Source organism: Zonotrichia albicollis, chromosome 3, assembly GCF_047830755.1.
Source record: "Zonotrichia albicollis isolate bZonAlb1 chromosome 3, bZonAlb1.hap1, whole genome shotgun sequence".
NCBI classification, from domain to species: Eukaryota; Metazoa; Chordata; class Aves; order Passeriformes; family Passerellidae; genus Zonotrichia; species Zonotrichia albicollis.
Genome location: NC_133821.1, coordinates 97,146,071 through 97,165,751, shown reverse-complemented (window position 1 = coordinate 97,165,751; position 19,681 = coordinate 97,146,071). Strand labels below are relative to the sequence as shown.

Here is a 19,681-nt window from a genome sequence, read left to right as displayed (position 1 = left end):
AAATAGAGCAAATCTTTCAAGTACTCAGGTATATTAGGCACTCCAGTTGTGCAGATTGTGTTAAATTTTCCTATAAAGAGTCATACAAATCAGTACTGGATTTGACAACCATCACAACCTGTGTGAGGTGTCCTGTTCTGTTTGGACTTGTATGTACTTTGTGTTGGTACAGGACTTAACAAACTAAGCAAGATTGCTCTGGACCAGAATAATCCTCAATAGGCCTTGCAATGCTGAATTGTGTCTTAGCATGTAAAGCCTAAGCACAGAGACAGTTCAGCTGCAGATCCCTTGGAAGACAGAAGTTGTGTTTCTTCATGGTGCTGTATTGCATTCGATTGCTGTATCAGTTTGTGTTGGCCATGTAAATTATTTTACCGTGTTTCCAGTGTTACATATGCACATGCCCCATGAAAAAGCATCTATTTACACACACTGAGTTCAGTTTGACACATTTGAAGAGCAGAATAATGGTTGTCCTTTGTGTTAACTAATATTCAGTGAGTCTTACCCTTTCTGAATATACTGTACTTCTGCCTACAGTACCAGTCACAAGGTCAAAACTCTGAATGTCTTGAAGAAAATTGGCTCAAAATAGTAACAAAGGATTATAGCTATGAATCATTTTTGGTTTTGTTCTACACATCAGAGGAAAACTAGGGTAAAATAAGTTCAGACCATATACTCTTAAGATTTCTTGATTCAGTCACATTTAAATTTCCACTGTTATTTGCATCAGAATGAACTTTGTATGCTACAGACAAAACTGGCCCTTGTGCTTGATTATTTTGATTGTTAAATAGTTTAATGCATATTTGGGAAAAAAAATCATTCAAATTTGGAGATCATATTTTCATTTTAGAACAAACTTGCCAGTGTTTTTCAAATTCTGATGCATCAAGCATTACTTTTACTTTTACTTTTACTTTTACTTTTACTTTTACTTTTACTCTTACTCTTACTCTTACTCTTACTCTTACTCTTACTCTTATTCTTCCTCTTACTCTTACTCTTACTTTTACTCTTACTCTTACTTTTACTCTTACTCTTACTCTTACTCTTACTTTCTTAGTATTCCCTACATGCAAATCTCTTAAGTCACTCAGATTCACTTGGGAGACAAAACATTGGAGAACTGTTCTGAAAGTGTTCAATATTTTCTGATTGAATGTATAGTAGTTTTGACATCCAGGCTTCAAAATCATCCTTTTCCACAAGAATAATAATAAAAAAATTAGAAAGACAAACATTTATAAGGTTTGTGGATAGTATTTTGAGAATCTTATTTCTTTCCTTGTTGTTCTTTCCCCCTTCTTGTCCTTTCCTTTAGTTTCATGTTTCTTCAACTTCACCACACCATCTGGAATTATCCTTTCTCCAAATTATCCTGAGGAATATGGGAACAATATGAACTGTGTTTGGTTAATTATCTCAGAGCCAGGAAGCAGAATCCATCTGATTTTCAATGACTTTGATGTAGAACCTCAATTTGACTACCTTACAATCAAAGATGATGGGATTTCAGATTTACCACCTCTTGGCACATTTTCTGGCAATGAGGTCCCTTCTCAGCTGGCTAGTAGTGGGCACATAGTACGGCTTGAATTTCAGTCAGATCATTCTACCACAGGAAGAGGATTTAATATCACTTACACAAGTAAGAACTGCTTTTTATTTTATGCTTAGTTTTATGATTTCTTTTTAATAATTAAAACAGACTATTTATATTTATATTTATTACAGAAGTAAATTGTAGTGATTGTATAATTGCACTATTTTTCAGATGTCTTCCTTGTATTCATTAGCTTATCTGAATCTTTGTCATTTATTTATTTTAATTGTTACAATGCTGAGGAATTCCCTTCATTATTTATTATTTTTCTTTTTTATTCATATTGTGTAAGTGCAGATTCCATAACTAAAGTCCAGGTCTTTCACATCAAAGTATCCAGTGCATGTAATTTAATATACTTCTCTGGGGACCCATCAGGAATAAGTTCATAAAGGTATTAATCTTAGATCCCAAATAGTAATCAGAAAAGCATAATAGTAATCATCAATACAAATAAATAGTTGTGGGATGGTGTTTTGCTTTTGTATGTTTTTTTCTAGATGAATGGGGTGGAATCTAATACAAATCCCTGAGAATAGAGATCTCTTTTCTGCATAACACATAGCAGTTACACTCTGTGGTTTTTCTAGTTTCTAGAAGACAGCTGAACTGATGCAGAAGTCTTTCCTATAAGAGTACACGAATTTAGAATCATTCTTCTACCTGGCTCCTATCCCTTTACAAATTTTAAGAATGTGCTACTTTTGAGAAGGCAATTCTCAAATGTACAAAGTTTAATTGTAACTTGACAACCAGTCCAAAAGCTGTTAAATGTGGGCCTACTGGTCATGTACATACAGAGAGCTGCTGAGAAAATAAGTGTCTCCTGTTTGGGCAACCAGACCAAGAAATATCTGGCTACAGATGGCCCTCTGTTTTGTTTATATAAAAAGATATTACTAAACAATACCCTCAATAGAAAAGCAGTAGCAGTATTGTCTTCTAGAAAACATTTTTACATTTGCTGTAGATTGCTAACTCTCCTAAAAGTTTTATGAGTCATTCAAAGGCACTACTTATACAGAGGTTATCATTTTAACTGAAGAAATTATCTTCTAAGGTCATAGAAGTTAATCGACCATAAAGTTGTCTTTGAGATCTTTTGCACTGTTTCTGTGTTGTGCCAATTAAAATAATAGTTTTTTTGGCCAAGGTGTTTTCTTGCATTTTTTGGAAAGAATCCCCACATAAAGCTGGAATTCATTGATTTCAATCTTTTTTAAGTCTTAGATGTTTAAATTGTTCTTTTGCTTTTATAGGGGGGGATAATTTTTTTTCCTTAGAAAAATGACAAGAATTAAAAAGAGGAAGACCTTTCCTCTTGTTTTATCACTTAGTACCTGTGAGAGGAGGCCAATATTCACTTTGCTACAACCTCTTTCCAGGTAGCTGTAGGGAGCAATGGGGGCTCCCCGTCAACCTCCCTTTCTTTGGGTTAGACAATCCCAATTCCCTTATGTTAGAGGCAAAACAGCTGGATTTTGTCCAGAGGAAAATTTAGGCAAACTATTCTTGTGTACCTAAGCCACATATACCTAAAAACTTCTGAATTCCAACTATGTTGCATGTCATTGGATTTGAATCTATTTATTGAGAAATTTTCTATACTTTGAATTATATATTACTATGTTGTACATGTTACATATCCTGTATTACAACTGCCATATTATTCTCCTCCTCCTCCAAAAAACAAGACACAAAGTTTAAATGGATGAGTTTTATTATTGCTACTATTGTGGGTTTTATTGCCAAAGTTATTACTTTGTTTTTATCAGCCTTTGGTCAGAATGAGTGTCACGATCCAGGCATTCCTATAAATGGGAGGCGTTTTGGAGACAGATTCCTTCTGGGAAGTTCTGTTTCCTTTCACTGTGATGATGGCTTTGTGAAGACTCAAGGCTCTGAATCCATAACCTGTATTATGCAAGATGGAAATGTAGTTTGGAGCTCCACTGTCCCACGTTGTGAAGGTAAGGACACAATCTTTACTTTGCACCTACAGCTTGAATAATGACACAATTTAAATTTAGCTTACTTTTTACATTTTGCACATAAATGAGACTGCTTAACCTGAAGTTATTAATTCATCTTAACACTCTTCCAGTCAAGTGAGAGCACAGTAATAGAAACAAGATAGCTTGCTTTTATATTCTTGGAATAAATTAGCATTCTAAAAATCTGGTTGCTATTGTTTCCAAGTTCTGATTGTCACCATCATTACTCAGTTGTGAATTATAACTGCTAATAACAGTTTTGGCTGTACATACTGAAGAACAATTATATAACACATAGAAAGTAAATAAAGCTTCTATTTAGAAGTCTTTTTTTGAAAATTTACCCCTTTAACTTTCTCAAAATGAAAGTATACCTGCATTTCTATGTGTAATAATATAGCCTGCAGGACACTTATTTCTGAGAAATATGGTGAAAACCAGAGCTATGTTTAATATCCATGATATTCCCAAAAAATTTACATATTTATTTGCTTTCTTTTCTTAGGTGAATAAATAGACTAAGATGATATCTACTAAGGTTTAAAACTCTCCTTAGAATGAAATACAGCAAGAAGAATTGCTTGATGCTTAACTGATAGGTCTAAAGTCAAGGCAGATGAGTGCATTTAATAAATGACTAAAGTATGTTTTTTTTAAAACTTATGTACAAAGTGTATACATTTTATTAAACAATAAATACATAGATACATAGACAGACTCCAATTTAAAAGGATTTTTGGGACAACTAATCCAAACCTTCTAAATTTCACATTTCCATTAATTTCAGTTTCATTGCAATTACTTAAGGATCTGGATCATATCACTTGTTATTTGGGCCATTTGAGAACTCAGTTTCATAGGACTGTGCATTTCAAAGAAAATATTAAAATATTTAAGAACCCTTCCATGTCTGCAGCCTGTTAAAAGTGTATGTGAGCCTGGATGTTGTACTAGCAAAATTTCTGACCCTGATTAAAGCATGTTTTACAGTGGAGCAGGGTTTTTTTTTATCTTAGAGCAAACCCAGCCAACTCCAAAGCAGGGAGTAGGGTGTTGTTTTCTGTCAGAAGACTTTTTTCTCATTTTGAAACTGAAGATTCAATTGTTAAAGTATTCAGTGTAATCTTTGTGTAATTTTATTTTTGAAAATGTGTAGATAAAGGACCAAAGATGAGAACTTTGAAGGGAAAAAAAAAAGAGAGAAAAAAAATTACAGAAAATACTTTTCCAGAAAACATATAAGTGCCCCTCAGTTATCCTTTTGGAATGTGTACTTGGTTTTTAATGAGGAAAAGATTAAACTAATAGACTGGCTTGGTTTTTTTTTTTTTTGTTCTTTTTTTTTTTTTTTTGTTGGTTTGGTTTTGGGTTTTTTTTAAGATTTTGTTCTTTGTTTCTTTTATAGAAACAGTAGTTAGCTTCAGGATGTGTTCCTTTCTGATGTGGATTCTCTTGATAATTGAAGGAGTTTCTGAGCTTTGATTATGGACAAAGAATCCTAAGCATGATTTAGTTTGCTTCTAGCTGTCAGAGATTTCTAAATAGCTGTTGGTTTTTTTGTTCTTTTTATGCTCTGTATTTTTTTTCATACATAACTGTCTCTGTAAGCAACACCTGAAATACACGAAGTAAATGATGTACATGAAGTGCTATAATTAGTTGAGGATTAACAGTCTTACGACTGTTCTTGTTCATAGTATGATGATATTAATTTTAAAAAATCACTATGGAATAAATTGATTTCCTCATTAAATATACACATATAAGGTAAATGCCATTTTACTGGCCTGTCATTTTGCTTCAAAGAAAATTTGGCGTGTTTCAGGATTTGTGGGTTGCTTTTATCACTTTAATCTGGAAAAAATTCCTTGAGATGAGTGCAAGTCAAGTGAAATAAAAAACCCCTCTCTGATTAATTTTTTTGTGTTGCTAAAAACATTGAAATAAAATTAGACATAATAATTTACAACTCACAAATTCATGTTGCCATCCATTTCTATATGGAATAATAGGTAGGTTTGTCACTGCTTAGAGAAACAGAAGAAATCTAGAAAGATTTCCTGTGCTGAAATGTAGAATTTTCTGATAATGATATCGTTGACTTCTTCTATGAGGACAGTATAAATGATACTAAGATACATTTACCTGACCTTGAAAGTGTTCCTCTGTTATGCTGTGCCATAGCCTTTAGTAAAACATAACATCCCAAGGCCCTGTGCCATGACAGCTTAAATTTTTAAGGCACTCATGTTTTCCTAAATTTGTTCTGTCATTTCTGCTGTTGTTTAATCCTGTTCCAAAGTCCTTTAATTTTACTCTGAAAAATGCCTCTGTATAGCCCTGTCATTTTCACCCTCTTGCAATACTCTTTTTTTTTTTTTTAACTTTTTATGGAGGAGGATCAGGTTAGAGAACGTTCAAACAAATTTGACATAGAGGAATGGGTCTGATGGGATGCAGCCAAGATTTTTGAATAAGCCATCCGATGACATCACAAGGTCACTCAATATCTTGGGAAGCTGGTTTAAAACAGGTAGATCCCTGAGGAGTGGAAGAAAGCAAACTCCAGTCTTGGAGAATGGAAAGAGAGAAGATCTGAATAGCTACAGGTCTTATCTCTATCACTGGGAAAGGTGATGCAATATTCCTTGAAACCATTTCCGAACCATGTGCTGTGGTTTAAACCCTGTTGGAAATAAAGCCACAGGCAGCTGCTCTTTCTCCCTCCACCCCCTCCGGTGGGAGTGAGACAAAAGGCAGATATTCTGAGCTGAGATAGGGAAGCAGCAATGAGATAAGCTAGTAAGAACAACAATATTATTAACAAAAGTGTAGGAGGGCGATTTGCATACAAAAAAGTGCTCACCCACTACCTGACTGACCAACACACCCAACCAGTCTCCAAGTGTGGGTGGCCACCAAGACAAAGATAAAATGCCCCCCAGATCCACCTGCTCAAGTTTTTCCTCCACCCCATGTCATATTCACATTCTTTTCTTCTTGCAAGTGAAGTTCCTCCTGACTTCTGAGCCACAGAGATGGTGTGAGTGTATGGAATAACCACCCAGGTTTGCTCACATAGCTCCAAACTCTGCCCCCTCAAGGCTACTGCGAGAACATTAACTCTGTCCAAGCCAAAACTAGGACAAAATGAAGAAAACTATGGTACTGGGAGTAATCAACATGGATTTATGAAGAGGAAGATCATGCCTGACCAACCTAATAGCCTTCTGCGTTAGGATGAACTGTCTGATGGATGAGGGGAGAGTAATGGATATTCAGTTTTAGTAACGTGTTTGGCACTGTGTCATGCAAAATTCTCAATGACAAACTGAGGAAGTAGGGACTAGAGAAGTGAACAGTGAAGTGGACTGGAAATGGACTGAACTATTTGGCTCATAGAATTGTAGCCAGTGTCACAACTGGAGGTTAATTGATAGAGGTGTAGCCCAGGGGTCTATCCCCTATCCAATACTGTTTAAAACCTTTAGTACTGAACCGAATGCTGAGGCAGAATGTACTCTGAGCAAGTCTGAAGATGAGGTAAAACTGGAGGACTGGCTAGTGTTCCAGATGTTTGTGCTGCTGTTTAGAGGGATGAGAGAGGCAGGAGAAATGGGCTGAAAATAAATGACAGATCTTTCCCATCTATTCAGCATTTGTGATGCTGTGTTGGGAGCACTGTGTGCACTCATGGGATCCACAGTACAAGAGAAATGTGGACATAACTGCAGTGAGTCCTGTGAAGGGTCACACAGATAAGTAAGGACTTGGACCATCTGTCATACAAGAAGAGGTTGAAAGAACTGTGCTTGTCTTGACTAGAAAAGACTCAGGACTCAAGAGGGATATTGTCTATGTGTACAGTAACTGATAGGATGGTTTAAAGAAGACTAGACTAATGCTGGACTCTCCTCAGTGGTGCAAAATGACCTGACAAGAGGCAATTAACAGAAACTGAAATACATGGATTTCAGTTTAAAGATAAGAAAATCCTTGCACTGTGAGAGTGATCGAACATGTCCAGAAGGTGTGGGGAGTGTCTGACTTTGGAGGGAAGGCATGATCCTGACTGGGCATGGTTCTTTGCAGTCTGTTGTTTCGAGCAGGAAATGGTCTAGATGATTTCCAGACATTCCCTTCAACTTAAACCATTCTATGATCCAATGGAATATTTACAACTGCCAGTTCCACTAAGCTCAGTGATTGCTCAAAAAGGTGGCACAGAACAGTGGTAATAATTGCTTAGAACAAATTGTCTGATGTTTCCATGTCAATGTGGAATCATACTGGATTTAAATGTGATGAGACAGTATCACTTTTTAATATGATACTGTGCTTTTCAACAGAAGGAAGGCTGGCAGATCCGAGTGCCATGCTCTGTATGTTGAAATATATAACAAGAGAATGATAAGACACATTGCAGGCCTTATGTGTCTGATGAAATCAAAGTGCTTTGTTAAAATATTAAAACTAGATAAAACATATTTATATGCATTTTAGTTTCATTTTTTCAATTTCTTTGAATATAATATATTAGAAATAATTTGTATGTTATAAATATATGTATATTTGTTTTTTTTTTTTCTTTCAGCACCATGTGGTGGACATTTGACAGCATCAAGTGGTGTTATCTTGCCACCAGGTTGGCCAGGATATTACAAGGACTCACTTAATTGTGAATGGGTGATTGAAGCAAGACCAGGAAATTCCATTAAGATCACTTTTGACAAGTGAGTATCATAAAGGTAAACTAGTAAGGCCTGAGCATACACACTTGCTTTAGTATTGAAGAATAAGTATATATGTTAGGAACTCAAACCATAAAAAGGAGCCTCATAGCAACAGTCACAATACTATTCCTACAAGTAGGCAATTAAATGTGTTTTTCTATATGTGTTGTTTGCTTCCATGTACTCAGCAGAAAGTTCCAGAAATTTAGGATGCTGACTTTTTTCCCTCATTAAAGACTTCATAGTATTTATAGGCTTATATTTATTTGCAATCTTTTTTTTTTAATTAATGTTCAGAAGCCTGAGGTTTTCAGAGATGTCTTCTTAAATGGAAATAGAAGTTTAAGTCATAAGACGGAGCATTTAAATTTTATAAGAGGAAATGAATTGCCTGAAGTTGAATGCACATGAGTGCAGTGTGATGCCAATATTTCTGAGAAAATAATGAGAAACATAGGCTTCTGTGACATGTGGTGCAGTTTAAGAACTCAATTTGCTGAATTTTAGACAGATGCACACACATTTTCCATTGCAGAATTCTGGAGTTTTGTAGACAAATTGAACTGCAATGACATTAAACAAGAACTTGGAGTTTATAAAATGGAGAATTCTGATCACATATCATTTTTGAAGTACAGCAGATACACAATTAATCTACTTCAACATTATCTTAGCATTAATAGCACATGGATTCTGTTGCTGCTCCCTAATTGTTTTAATTGCAAAGCAGTATTAATATTCTACATTTTGGTTTTGGTAGACAAAGAAAAAACTTTTCATATTTTCTTTGGAGATTTATGGAGCTTTTCTGGAAGGTTTACAAAATTGTCTAACTATACTACATCACATTATAATTTTTATTAAAAGTGTTATGCTTGTTAATAATAGTAAAACCTTGCTTTTGCAATAAAATTATTTTCTTTTGTCAACAAGGTATTGTTACCCAGTTTAAAAATTCCATGTAAAACCTTTTTATTGCTTACAAGAAAAACTGACTTTGCCGTCTGATATAGCAAGTCGCAAATCAGTAATTGATATTGTCAGTTAATCAACAAATAAAATATTTTTGTCAAGTATATGGCCTAATTTGGGGAAAATGGAACCCTTTTATACTTCAATATATGACTTGGCTTCAAAGACACCTAAAAGAATGAAGCTTTGTACGGATGTGATATTAATAATGTAAATTATCTCACTCTTGAGCTAATGAAGCTTTAATGTTTCTAGACAAACGTGCCTTTCCAGAGTCCTTAGAAACTTTCCAGAAGTAGCAGCAAGTGACTTCATGACCCTATGATTATATTACATTGAAACGTTTTGCATTTCAAATTGTGCCTAATGCCTGGAACTGTAACAGAAAAATAAAATCTAATTGAATCAAGTCATGAGGAAAGGGGTAGAAGAATAGTGGCTGACCTGAAGATCTTTGGTACTTTGAATATTGTTAAAAAATAGTTTGATAATTTATACAGCTAACCTTTGTATCCATAACCAACCTAACTGTATAAAGAATAACTAACTGTATGAATCCTTTAAGTCTTTTTAAAACTATCTAAGTACATTTGGAGGACATCCTACCTCTTACTAATATGAGCAAGCTAATAAACATTAAAATAAACTAAAACCCAAAAATGTAACCATTAATTAGATACTTTCAGTAGTTTCCAAAAACAAATTGTCCTGATTTATCACTTTTGGGAAAGTGCAAAGACTAAAAATAAAAACCAGGAACAAAACCAGACCAATTCAAAAGACAATTCATTTCCTTAAACCCTCAAAATCTGATAAGTGTATTATAAAGTCACATTTGAGTTTGACATGAGCAGGAATCTACTGGGAATAAAGATCATTGTCAGAGTAGCACTTGCTGTTAAGAGTTATTTTCTGGTTTCTGTCTCCAGCAAGGATTTGCCATCCATTGTTGTCATACTGCCCCGCTAAGAAAACTGCAATTGCTGGCTGAGAGCACTTTGTTCCTAATTAGTTTGCCTCACAAACATAACTGTCAAAATAATTGAACTGTTCAATTACTAATCTTGAGTCTATTCATTATGAGTACAAATAAAGTATTTAAAGCAGCCTAGTTGTATCTGTCTGTTTTCATCATTCTGCTGCAGGATAAATCAATGTATAATCTCTGAAATTACAGAAGAGTACTGAAAAACTGTCAAATACTTTAGTGATGCCCTCTGTAACAGTCTATTTGGGTAAATTAAGTACTCAGTGAGCCTTTCCAGGAACAAAATCTGATGTGTTTATGCCGCTAAATTGTTGAAATAGTGTCCAACACGCTTCTTGAGTTTGTCAACTAGCATTCTCCCAAATAATTATCAAACAGAGCCAGGAGTTACTGTGGGCAAGCAACCATTCATAATAGGAAATTTGAATAGTATCTCCTTCTTTGAGAGTCTAAAGGATGTATTTAACAGTCTGGATGTGGGCCATTCCATTCTAGCTGATTTCATTGCCAGAAAAGGGTCCTGAAAATACTTAATGTATTAGCAAACCTGCAAGTCCTGTATTCCACTGTCAGAGTGGATAGATAGCAGTAAAGCAATCATCTGGATTTTATCCAGCTTATCCAAATAAAGTACCATAAATCTAGAGTTTTCTGTGTGAAGAGGGAAGAATGATTCAAAGTGCCTAAGTCGGTTTCCGAGCAGTCATTAGCTCTGATAGCAAAGCAAAAGCTTTCTGACTTATGGCTGTGCTTTTGTTTTCAGGGAACCATGAGAGAACAACTAGAAAGAGTATTAAATACTGGCTAAAACTGAGCTTGTTCTTACTTTTATTGATGTGTCTGTAAGAATATTTTTACAAGAGCAATGCTATTTGTTCTGGAAAATGTAATGGGATGGGAGCTTGGTCATTCTGTCATCATTTCTCAATGAAGTATAAAGTTTATTTGCACTTCGAAGGAATGTCACATGTATTTCTCCTTTCTCAAGTATTCAATATTTTGCACTTTTCTTAAATTACAGGAATACGCTCTCTTATCTCTAGACCACTACATGTGTCCCATATTGGCAAGACAGCTAAGGGTGTTCACTTTGAAAATGTATTGTATTGTGTAGGGATTTCTGCTGCTCTCAGAAGTTGAACTAACAAGACTTATGGGAATAGAAGAGAAAAAACTCACAACATATGCATTGCTGAAAGATGAAAATAAGAATATTGGGTTTGCATGCAAATATATTTAGAGCAGTGTAAATATCTGTATAATAGCACAAACTTCATTGACAGGAAAATTAATGTGTGCATGGTTTAGATGCTACAGCATATCAGAATCTAATATAACCACAAACTATCTTGAAAGGCATCTGATGTAAAAAATGCCAGTTCAAGTTAATCTCAAAAAAAAGCAGGTTTGTGCTGTTCGATTTAAGAACAAGTAGTAGATGACATAGAGATCCATTATGAACTGGAGAAATGTGATGTGGTTTAATGATCGGCAGACACATTGACTCTGCTGTTGATTTTAAAGTTATTTTTTCTTGTAAATCAACCTCATTAGTCTCCTTACTTTCCATTCTAGTCTATATTACTTGTTGGGGGTTTTTTTTGACACTAAAGAAGTCATGCTTATTATAATAGTAACGAATTTCAAAATAAAGGCTTGATTTAAATCTAGCAATTTTTACTGCTTTATTTCATAGGACAAAAATGATTACCTAAAAGTGAAGTAACAAGCTATGTTAGAATAAAAGCTTTGGATTAAAAAAAAAAAAAAAAAAACACTTGATGATCTATAAAACAGCTTTTGCCAAATAGCAAATATCAGATAATGAAATTATTGACATGAAATAATGAAGTGTTATTCAAGATGTTCCTAGAGTGTTCAAATATTTCTTAACCTGAGGGCAAAATATTTCTTGGATCTTCATACTGCAATTCTGTTTGAGACGATTTGCTTTTTTTGTACACACTAAATGTCTTTCTGAATGCCAGTCATATGGCTGATCTGAAGTATACTGAATGCCTTAAATTTTTTTTTTTTATGATACTGCAAAAAAAGCAAAGAAAATGATTCATGAAACCCTCTTTAATTTTATTCTTGGTAGTACAAGGATGGATTTGTAGCTATTAATTTTTTTATGTGTGGTATTCTTGGTCAGTTACAAGTGGGTTGCATTTCTATCAGTTGAAGAAAATAACACCACTTGTCCATCTACCAGCTGACTTGCATATTCTTTTTCAGATTCCAGACTGAAGTTAATTATGACACTTTGGAAGTCAGAGATGGGCCAGCAAATTCATCACCATTAATTGGAGAATACCATGGAACACAAGCACCCCAGTTCCTTATTAGTACTGGAAATTATATGTATCTGCTGTTCACTACGGACAACAGTCGTTCCAGTGTTGGTTTCCTAATTCATTATGAGAGTAAGTCTGGTATTTCTCAAATAGTTTTATTTAATCTTGAAAATATTTCTTTAATTAGAGAGTGAGCAAACAAATGGGAACAAACAAAATTCAGTAGTTATATTTAAATAAGAACAAATTATGTTTACTCTATGTTGTACTGACAGACAATTCTGGAAGTATTCATTTTGGAAATTTTTTCTTCATGAGTTCTTTTACAAGAAGAGTCAGAGTTATTCAGAGTCCTTACAGTTATTCAGAGTTATTCAGAGTTATTCAGAGTCCTTACAGTTATTCAGAGACCTAGCTGTTTAATCAAATGCAAAATTTTAGAAGCTTTCCCTTCTGGGTAAACATATAATATTTGGGTGTCCCCTATCTTCTCTCTTTCTTTCTGTTTTCCTCTTTCTCTGTTTTATGCAAATAAATTAATAATAATATCTCCATGCATACTAAAGAATCATCATAATAGCATTTTATTTTCAATTAACTGCATAAAATGATATATATTAAATGGTCTGAAGTCACACTAGTCGTTATATGATAGTACAACCATTCACTTAATTATTTACTGAAGAGAGCTTATGTGTTTAGTGCAGTTGTACCAACCTAGTAACATCACTTTTATCAGTTGTTCGTATTTGGAAACCAATCTGATTGCTGTACATTTGCTGTAATATTGAATCTGGAATAGTGACCAGATATATTTTATATCTGGAATCAAGGCTTGTCCAAATATTATAAAAAAGTTGCACAGTGAAACCTTGCTGAACACTTCACACCCATGTCAGTGCATTTGCTCCACAAGACTTAAGTTAATCACAGCCTCACTGTTCATATTGTCTTTTTTCTCACATTGGATTTCACACAATTGTAGCTAAAATTGTCTCGATTTTGCCTTGTGTTCTATATGTTCATATAACACAGCTGAAATTTTCTGCAGAGTATATCTTGAGCTAGACAGCATCAGGATCTTCTGCAGCATTTCTGTGACCCTTTACTATATACTGGTAATTGTGTACATCACAGAGTGAGGAGCATCACAATAACTAGTAACATGGGGATACTAAGCAGATAAAATCAGTGTTTTCCAGGAGAAAAACCAGGTGTAAAGAACTAATTGAAGCATTGGGTAATCTGCCAGGAGCACAGGAGACTAAAATCGTATTTTGATTTTGTTTGTAGGTATAACTATAGAAGTTGCTCATTTTAAAGATATCACAACAGAACTTCTATTTGTTTCACATTTCTTACATTTGTAAAAGACAAGGTAGTCAATTTTGAATTTTAAGAAAAGTTTCTGGATATTTTCTTTGGAAGTTCAAATACCTTATTTGAAAGTATCTTAAAAATCTTCCAGTTATAATCATAACTTTGATGATAAAGTAAATCACTGCACTGTGAAGCAGAAGGCTCTTAACCTGTTTAAAATAAAAGGTTCACCATAAGCTAAACTGAGTTGAACCTGAGATATCGCTCTATTTTAGCTTAATACATACTATTAAGCTAAAATATGACTGTAATATAGCTTTAATGAATATGTAACCCATTAAAGGTACTGTGAAGGATGTAAAGATAATGTGTTCATTTCTCTCCTTAAATTTCTGTCATTCAGCCTTTAATGACACTTCAGAATAGCTAATTCAAGACAGTGTAGATTAAGTCTTATGCATCTAAGCAAAGAAAATATAATGAAGTACCTAAAATATTTCTTAAGTAAAACTACTGATAAAATATTGTTTTTAAAGTGATTAATCTTTTAGCAAGTGTGCTTCATACCTCAATTACATTTTCCCGATCTGTCAGCTTCCTTAGTTTTGTGTTTTGAGTAGGGTTTGTTTAGTTGGTTGGTTGGTTGGTTTTTTGATTGTTTGCTTTTGTCAGGAGTTTTTTGTTCCTCATTCTGTAAAGTAGATTGTGCAAACTTAGTATTTTTCTTAATTGAGAACAAATAGAAATACTTTACCTGCAGATTCCTGTAATGTAAATTGCTCCTTTGTTTATTAAGGTATATCTGAATTTTTTTCTTTCCTCATGTAAGAGAACATGATACTTTGCAAAGCAAATTGATCAATTAATTCTTCAATTCAAAAGGTTTACTTAAAATTCTGTGCTTTTTGTGGACCAATATTTCCATCTATCTTAAAATTTATCTGAAAAATAGATCATATTTTAATCATGTATTGAGACAGTCAAATTACATTCTACATCTATATATATTTGATAATTACAAATCTCTTACGCAGTCAGCAAAATTGTTTAAAAATCAAAGATTACTCATCTTAGTAAAAAAATTCCTTGTTGAGGAATTGAAAAAATCTACAAAAATTGAAAAAAAACCCAAAATCAATATTGTGATTTTATTAGTGAAAATTTTCAGACCTTAAAAAATAGACATAATCCTTTATTCATATTGGATAAAATGAGGTATTTGTTTAGATTAGGTTTCAGAAAATAGCTTTTTAGGCTCAGAAATATGCAATCTTCAGAGGTTTGACAAAGTGTTGAAACCAGTCAGATGGCCCACAATCAATTTTATCTGTGATAATATAGCATCAAAATACTTAACACTTTTTTACTTAATTAAAAAGATAATTCTTTGAATAGTCTGGATATGAGGAAAGGATTCATACAATTTTATGAGGCAGGATACAGTCAATGGAAAAAGATTTGAAATGTTGGGGAACTTTTTTTTTTCAGCAGTCTCTTTTACTATGTCTAAGAATCCATACAGAGGCTAAATAGAAAAGGAAGATTTTGGGGAACTGACCATAAAATAATAGAGTTTATGACTGGTAAGAAGTGAAGGAATGAAGCAACATGGTGAATAAATTAATGGTTTTCAAAAATTGAAACCACCAAATTTGTAGACATTCACTCAAGGTGAATGTCCTTGAGCCCTTACAAATGAATTCCTAAAGTCATTTATAAAAGAAATTGATGAAAAGTACAGGAGAAAACTATTATTCGTTTTTTGGTGGTTTTGGCTTGGTTTGGTTTGGTTTTGTTTGTTTTGTTATGGCTTTCCCTTGGTTTTGTTTCATTTTGGGGGTTTTTGTGTTTGTTTCATTTCTTTTTTTTAATTTTGTTTTTAATTTAGAGAAAGGTTTCTGTAGCTATTTAAAAATCTCTTTTAATGATGTAATTCTAGAGTTAATAATGTAGATACTAGATATATTCAAATATTGCTATAGATAGCAATCAGAGAATTACACAGATCTCTTAGGATAAACTACATATTTAATTCCAAGCCTAAGAAACAGAAAGACTGTAACAAAAATATCTACAAATATATTCAAATAAGGGGAAAAAAATTACTCAAAAAAAGCTTCACCAAAAATCAGCTGTCACAGGCAAGACTAAATGTTTTGTTCCTGTTTTGCAACTTTTACAGAAAACAAATAATTTTTACCATATACTTAACATAATTAAGTGAACATTTTCAAGGTAAGAGTACAGCATCTCTAGAGAGAGTAGTACACAATATTGAAATATTTAAGTATGTTTTATTCATCAGAGACTGTTGAAATTCCCTGTGGTATACTGAGAGGCAAAGTGGAAGGACCACTCCACTGAAAATTATATCTGAAAATTCAAATCTGTCAGGAAGTTTAAAAGAAATTCAGAAGGGCACACACTTTTCCAAGCAAGGATGGAGAGGAAAAAAAAAAAGAAGATATTTGGACCAGAAGGATCAAGGACATTAGTTTTATCTTTGCTCTTGAAAGATACTAGTTTAAAGCTGATAAACATAATGATAAGAAATAAATTACTTGTATTTGATAAAACAGATTATGTCAAAACCAACTTAATTTCTTTCTTGACATGTTCACTGCTTTAGTAGATTTGGAAATGGAAAGGGGAGGAAATAGTTCTGTGCTGCCATTCATAAGGCTCTTAGAAGTCTTTCAGAGAAGAACATAGACATTTAATGTGGATGCAATTATTGCAGTACAATAAATGTACAATGAGGTACAATAGGCACTGGAAAAATTTTCTCAGAAATTATGTGGAATCTCCATCCTTGGAGACACTAAAAATACATACAGAAATGGATCTACCTGTGCAACCAGCTTTAGGTGACCTTGCTTGAGCAGGGGAGTTGGACTACATGACCCCAGAGGTTCCTTCCAGCCTAAATTGTTAAGTGATTTCTATGGTGCTGTGAAAAAAAAAAATTTTGATGACTGTATAAGAACAGTTACAACTTGAGAATGATTCCAACCTACAATTATATTAAGCACTATGCTTGAGAAGGTTGGAATTCAAAACAAGCTAGATTAACTGAAGTAAGAGTGTAAAACAAAAGCAATTTGATTCTACTAAGAAACATGCTAAGTCTAAATGGGGAAGGAGAAGTAACATGCACAAATACAAAATAGAAATACAATAAAAAAAGATTTGGATATCACTCAGAACCTACATAATCTAGAGAAAAATGTAGTCGTATTGCAAAAAGTTGAATCTTCTAGACATTGTATTTAACCATCTAAAAAGCCAAAAGACAATTTCCGAGAATAAAATTGTTTTTGTTTTCTCTAGGATTTGTTCAAGAATTATTTCACTTCATTTGATGACCAGGGAGACTATTGTGTCCAGTTTATGACACAGTTTAAAAAGACTAGAATATTGCTAACATGGAAAATATGACACATAAAGAGTCATTGAAAGGTTTGTGGTTTTTTAGAAGAAGTATGACTTGGCAGGCAGGGGGTAAAGCCTGATAATGGTGTCATGGTCCCAGGTAGCTCATAATTGCAGCCTGTCCTAGAGTTTGATCTACTGCCTGTGCTCCTTCTCAATCAACTCTTTACAATTATTTTCCAACTACATTTATCACTGTTGTGCCAGAATTGTGCCATATTTCTCGTATCAAAGAATTACCCAGTATTTAATTTTAGGTTATCTCCTATTAAGAAAAACAATCAAATCTTCAAGCAAAGAAGCAAAGAAAAAAATATTTATTTTCAGCTATGTTCATGATTGCTGAAACTTGCATACTGAATATTTTTCCCTGGGAATGAAACTATTTTGCCTGAGCTGATTTTATATATTTAACACTACTACTTCAGTCAGGAAATTGGAAGCTGATAAATTTTCTATAGGTTTTGGTCTTGCAAAAATGTGAAACAATGGAGTCAATGTAAGTTTGAATTATCATTTCAAAAATAACCTGATGAGCTTACCTGTTGTGTGTGATTCAGAATGCCAAAGCATCTGATGTGTTCAGACAGGGGTGGTAGGCTGCCCTAAGAGGAAGGAATTTTAAGAGTGCTGCTGGGGACCTCCACCTACACTAACATATTTCAAAATATGAGGCATATTTTATCTGAAAAAACCTAATGGGCATCAAAGTTAAAATTTCATCTAGATGAAATTAAGGGCACTTATAATGCAGAAAGTTATAGACTTTAATGGTTTCTTTGAGCCTTTATTAAGCAGTTTTATCCATGTGAAGGGAATCTAAAAATGCGCTGTTAGCTAACACAGTATATTTGCATTAAGAATAGGCAGTCAAGTCTAGAGGAACTTGTTAATCTAGAATTTAAGTGTGTCAGGGTTACCTCATGAAAACTGGATCATAAGCTTTCAAATCTGAATTCTAAGTGAGATATAAAAAGAGCTGGAAGGTACAGAGAATATTTTTCTGTGAAAGCTAGAGTCATTCTTTATGATTTTTTTATTTGTAGTCCTGATTCCAACACTCATATAGTTCTGAACCCATCACTTTATGCCCTGATAAATCATTTTTTTTCCTTAGTTTTGAACTCCTCCTACTTTGTTTCTAAGTCTGTATGATAGTCCTGGATAAACAGGGCAAGGTAGGAGCAGTAAACTGAGAGTACAGCTTCCACAGAAAGAGTTAGAGGTGCACAAGCAGCTGAGAGGACCAGCACCTTCTTCACCCTTTAGAGGGCTAGAAACTAGGAAATGCCTGTGAAGAAGGCAGTTGTGGTGGAGTAACCTTGCTAGATCCCAGGTTCCCAAATCTTAGAAACACCTTGCCCCTACCCCTCTTTTCTTCTTTGGCTGAACTCCACTATCAGTTTTATCTACCTCCTCCTGCTGAGAGGTGCAGGGGGACAGGGCATGAAGTGATCAGTTTATCATACATTATCGTTGCTGCCCCTTCCTCCTCGGTGGAAGATCCCTCAGACTCTACTTCTCCTCCAGCATTGGGTTTCTCACCCAGGAGACAGCCTTCCATCAATAGTTAAAATTTGAATTCTTCCCATTATCTAGAGCTCATAACGAATGGCTCTGGCATGGGGTGCAATCTTTCAGGAACAGAGTGTTCCAGTGTAGGTCTCCCACAGTGTCACAAATCCTGCCAGCAAAGCTGTTCCAGAATGGGCTCCTGTCTCCACCAGGCCACCGATCCTGCCAGGACTCTGTTCCATTGTGGACTTCCCATAAGATCACAGCTCCTTTGAGCATCCGTCTACTCCAGGGTGGAGTCCTGCACAGATTGCAGGGGGATCTCTGATCCACTGTGAACCTTCATAGGCTGCAGTTGGACAGCTGCTTCACCATGATCGCCAGCACGGGCTGCAGGGGCTTCCAAACCTTGAGCACCTCCTCCCTCTTCTTCTTCATTGACCTTATTCTCTCAGAATTCATGCCCTCACATTCTCACTCTTCTCTATGGCTGCTGTTTTTCTGCAGCAACTTTTTTGTCCTTCTTAACTACGTTATCCCAGAGGCTCTACCACCATCTCTGAGGTGCTCAGCCTTTGCCAGCAGCAGGCCCATCCTGATGCCAGATGCCGTTGGTTCTGTTGGACATGTGGGAAGTTCATGGCAGCTCCTAACAGAAACCACTCCTGTAGCCACCCCTGTCTGCTAACTAAGACCTGTCCATACAAGCCCAGGGGTGAGGGTGAGGGGGTATTTTATTTTGATTTTGTTTCTCACCATTCTAGACTATTTTTAATTTGCAATAAATTAAATAATTTCTTCTCAAATTGAGTCTGGTT

General features: G+C 34.6%; 1 protein-coding gene across 2 annotated transcripts in view; it reads left to right on the top strand.

Moving 5' to 3' along the window:
* Positions 1 to 19,681, top strand: part of CSMD1 (CUB and Sushi multiple domains 1) — a 1,059,975-nt gene that overhangs the window by 806,263 nt on the left and 234,031 nt on the right. For both annotated transcript variants that reach the window (XM_074538179.1, XM_074538178.1), the window contains exons 14-17: positions 1,331 to 1,657; positions 3,388 to 3,582; positions 8,201 to 8,339; positions 12,538 to 12,725. In XM_074538179.1, the coding sequence (XP_074394280.1) occupies positions 1,331 to 1,657; positions 3,388 to 3,582; positions 8,201 to 8,339; positions 12,538 to 12,725 (849 nt within the window). The remainder of the gene's footprint in view (positions 1 to 1,330; positions 1,658 to 3,387; positions 3,583 to 8,200; positions 8,340 to 12,537; positions 12,726 to 19,681) is intronic.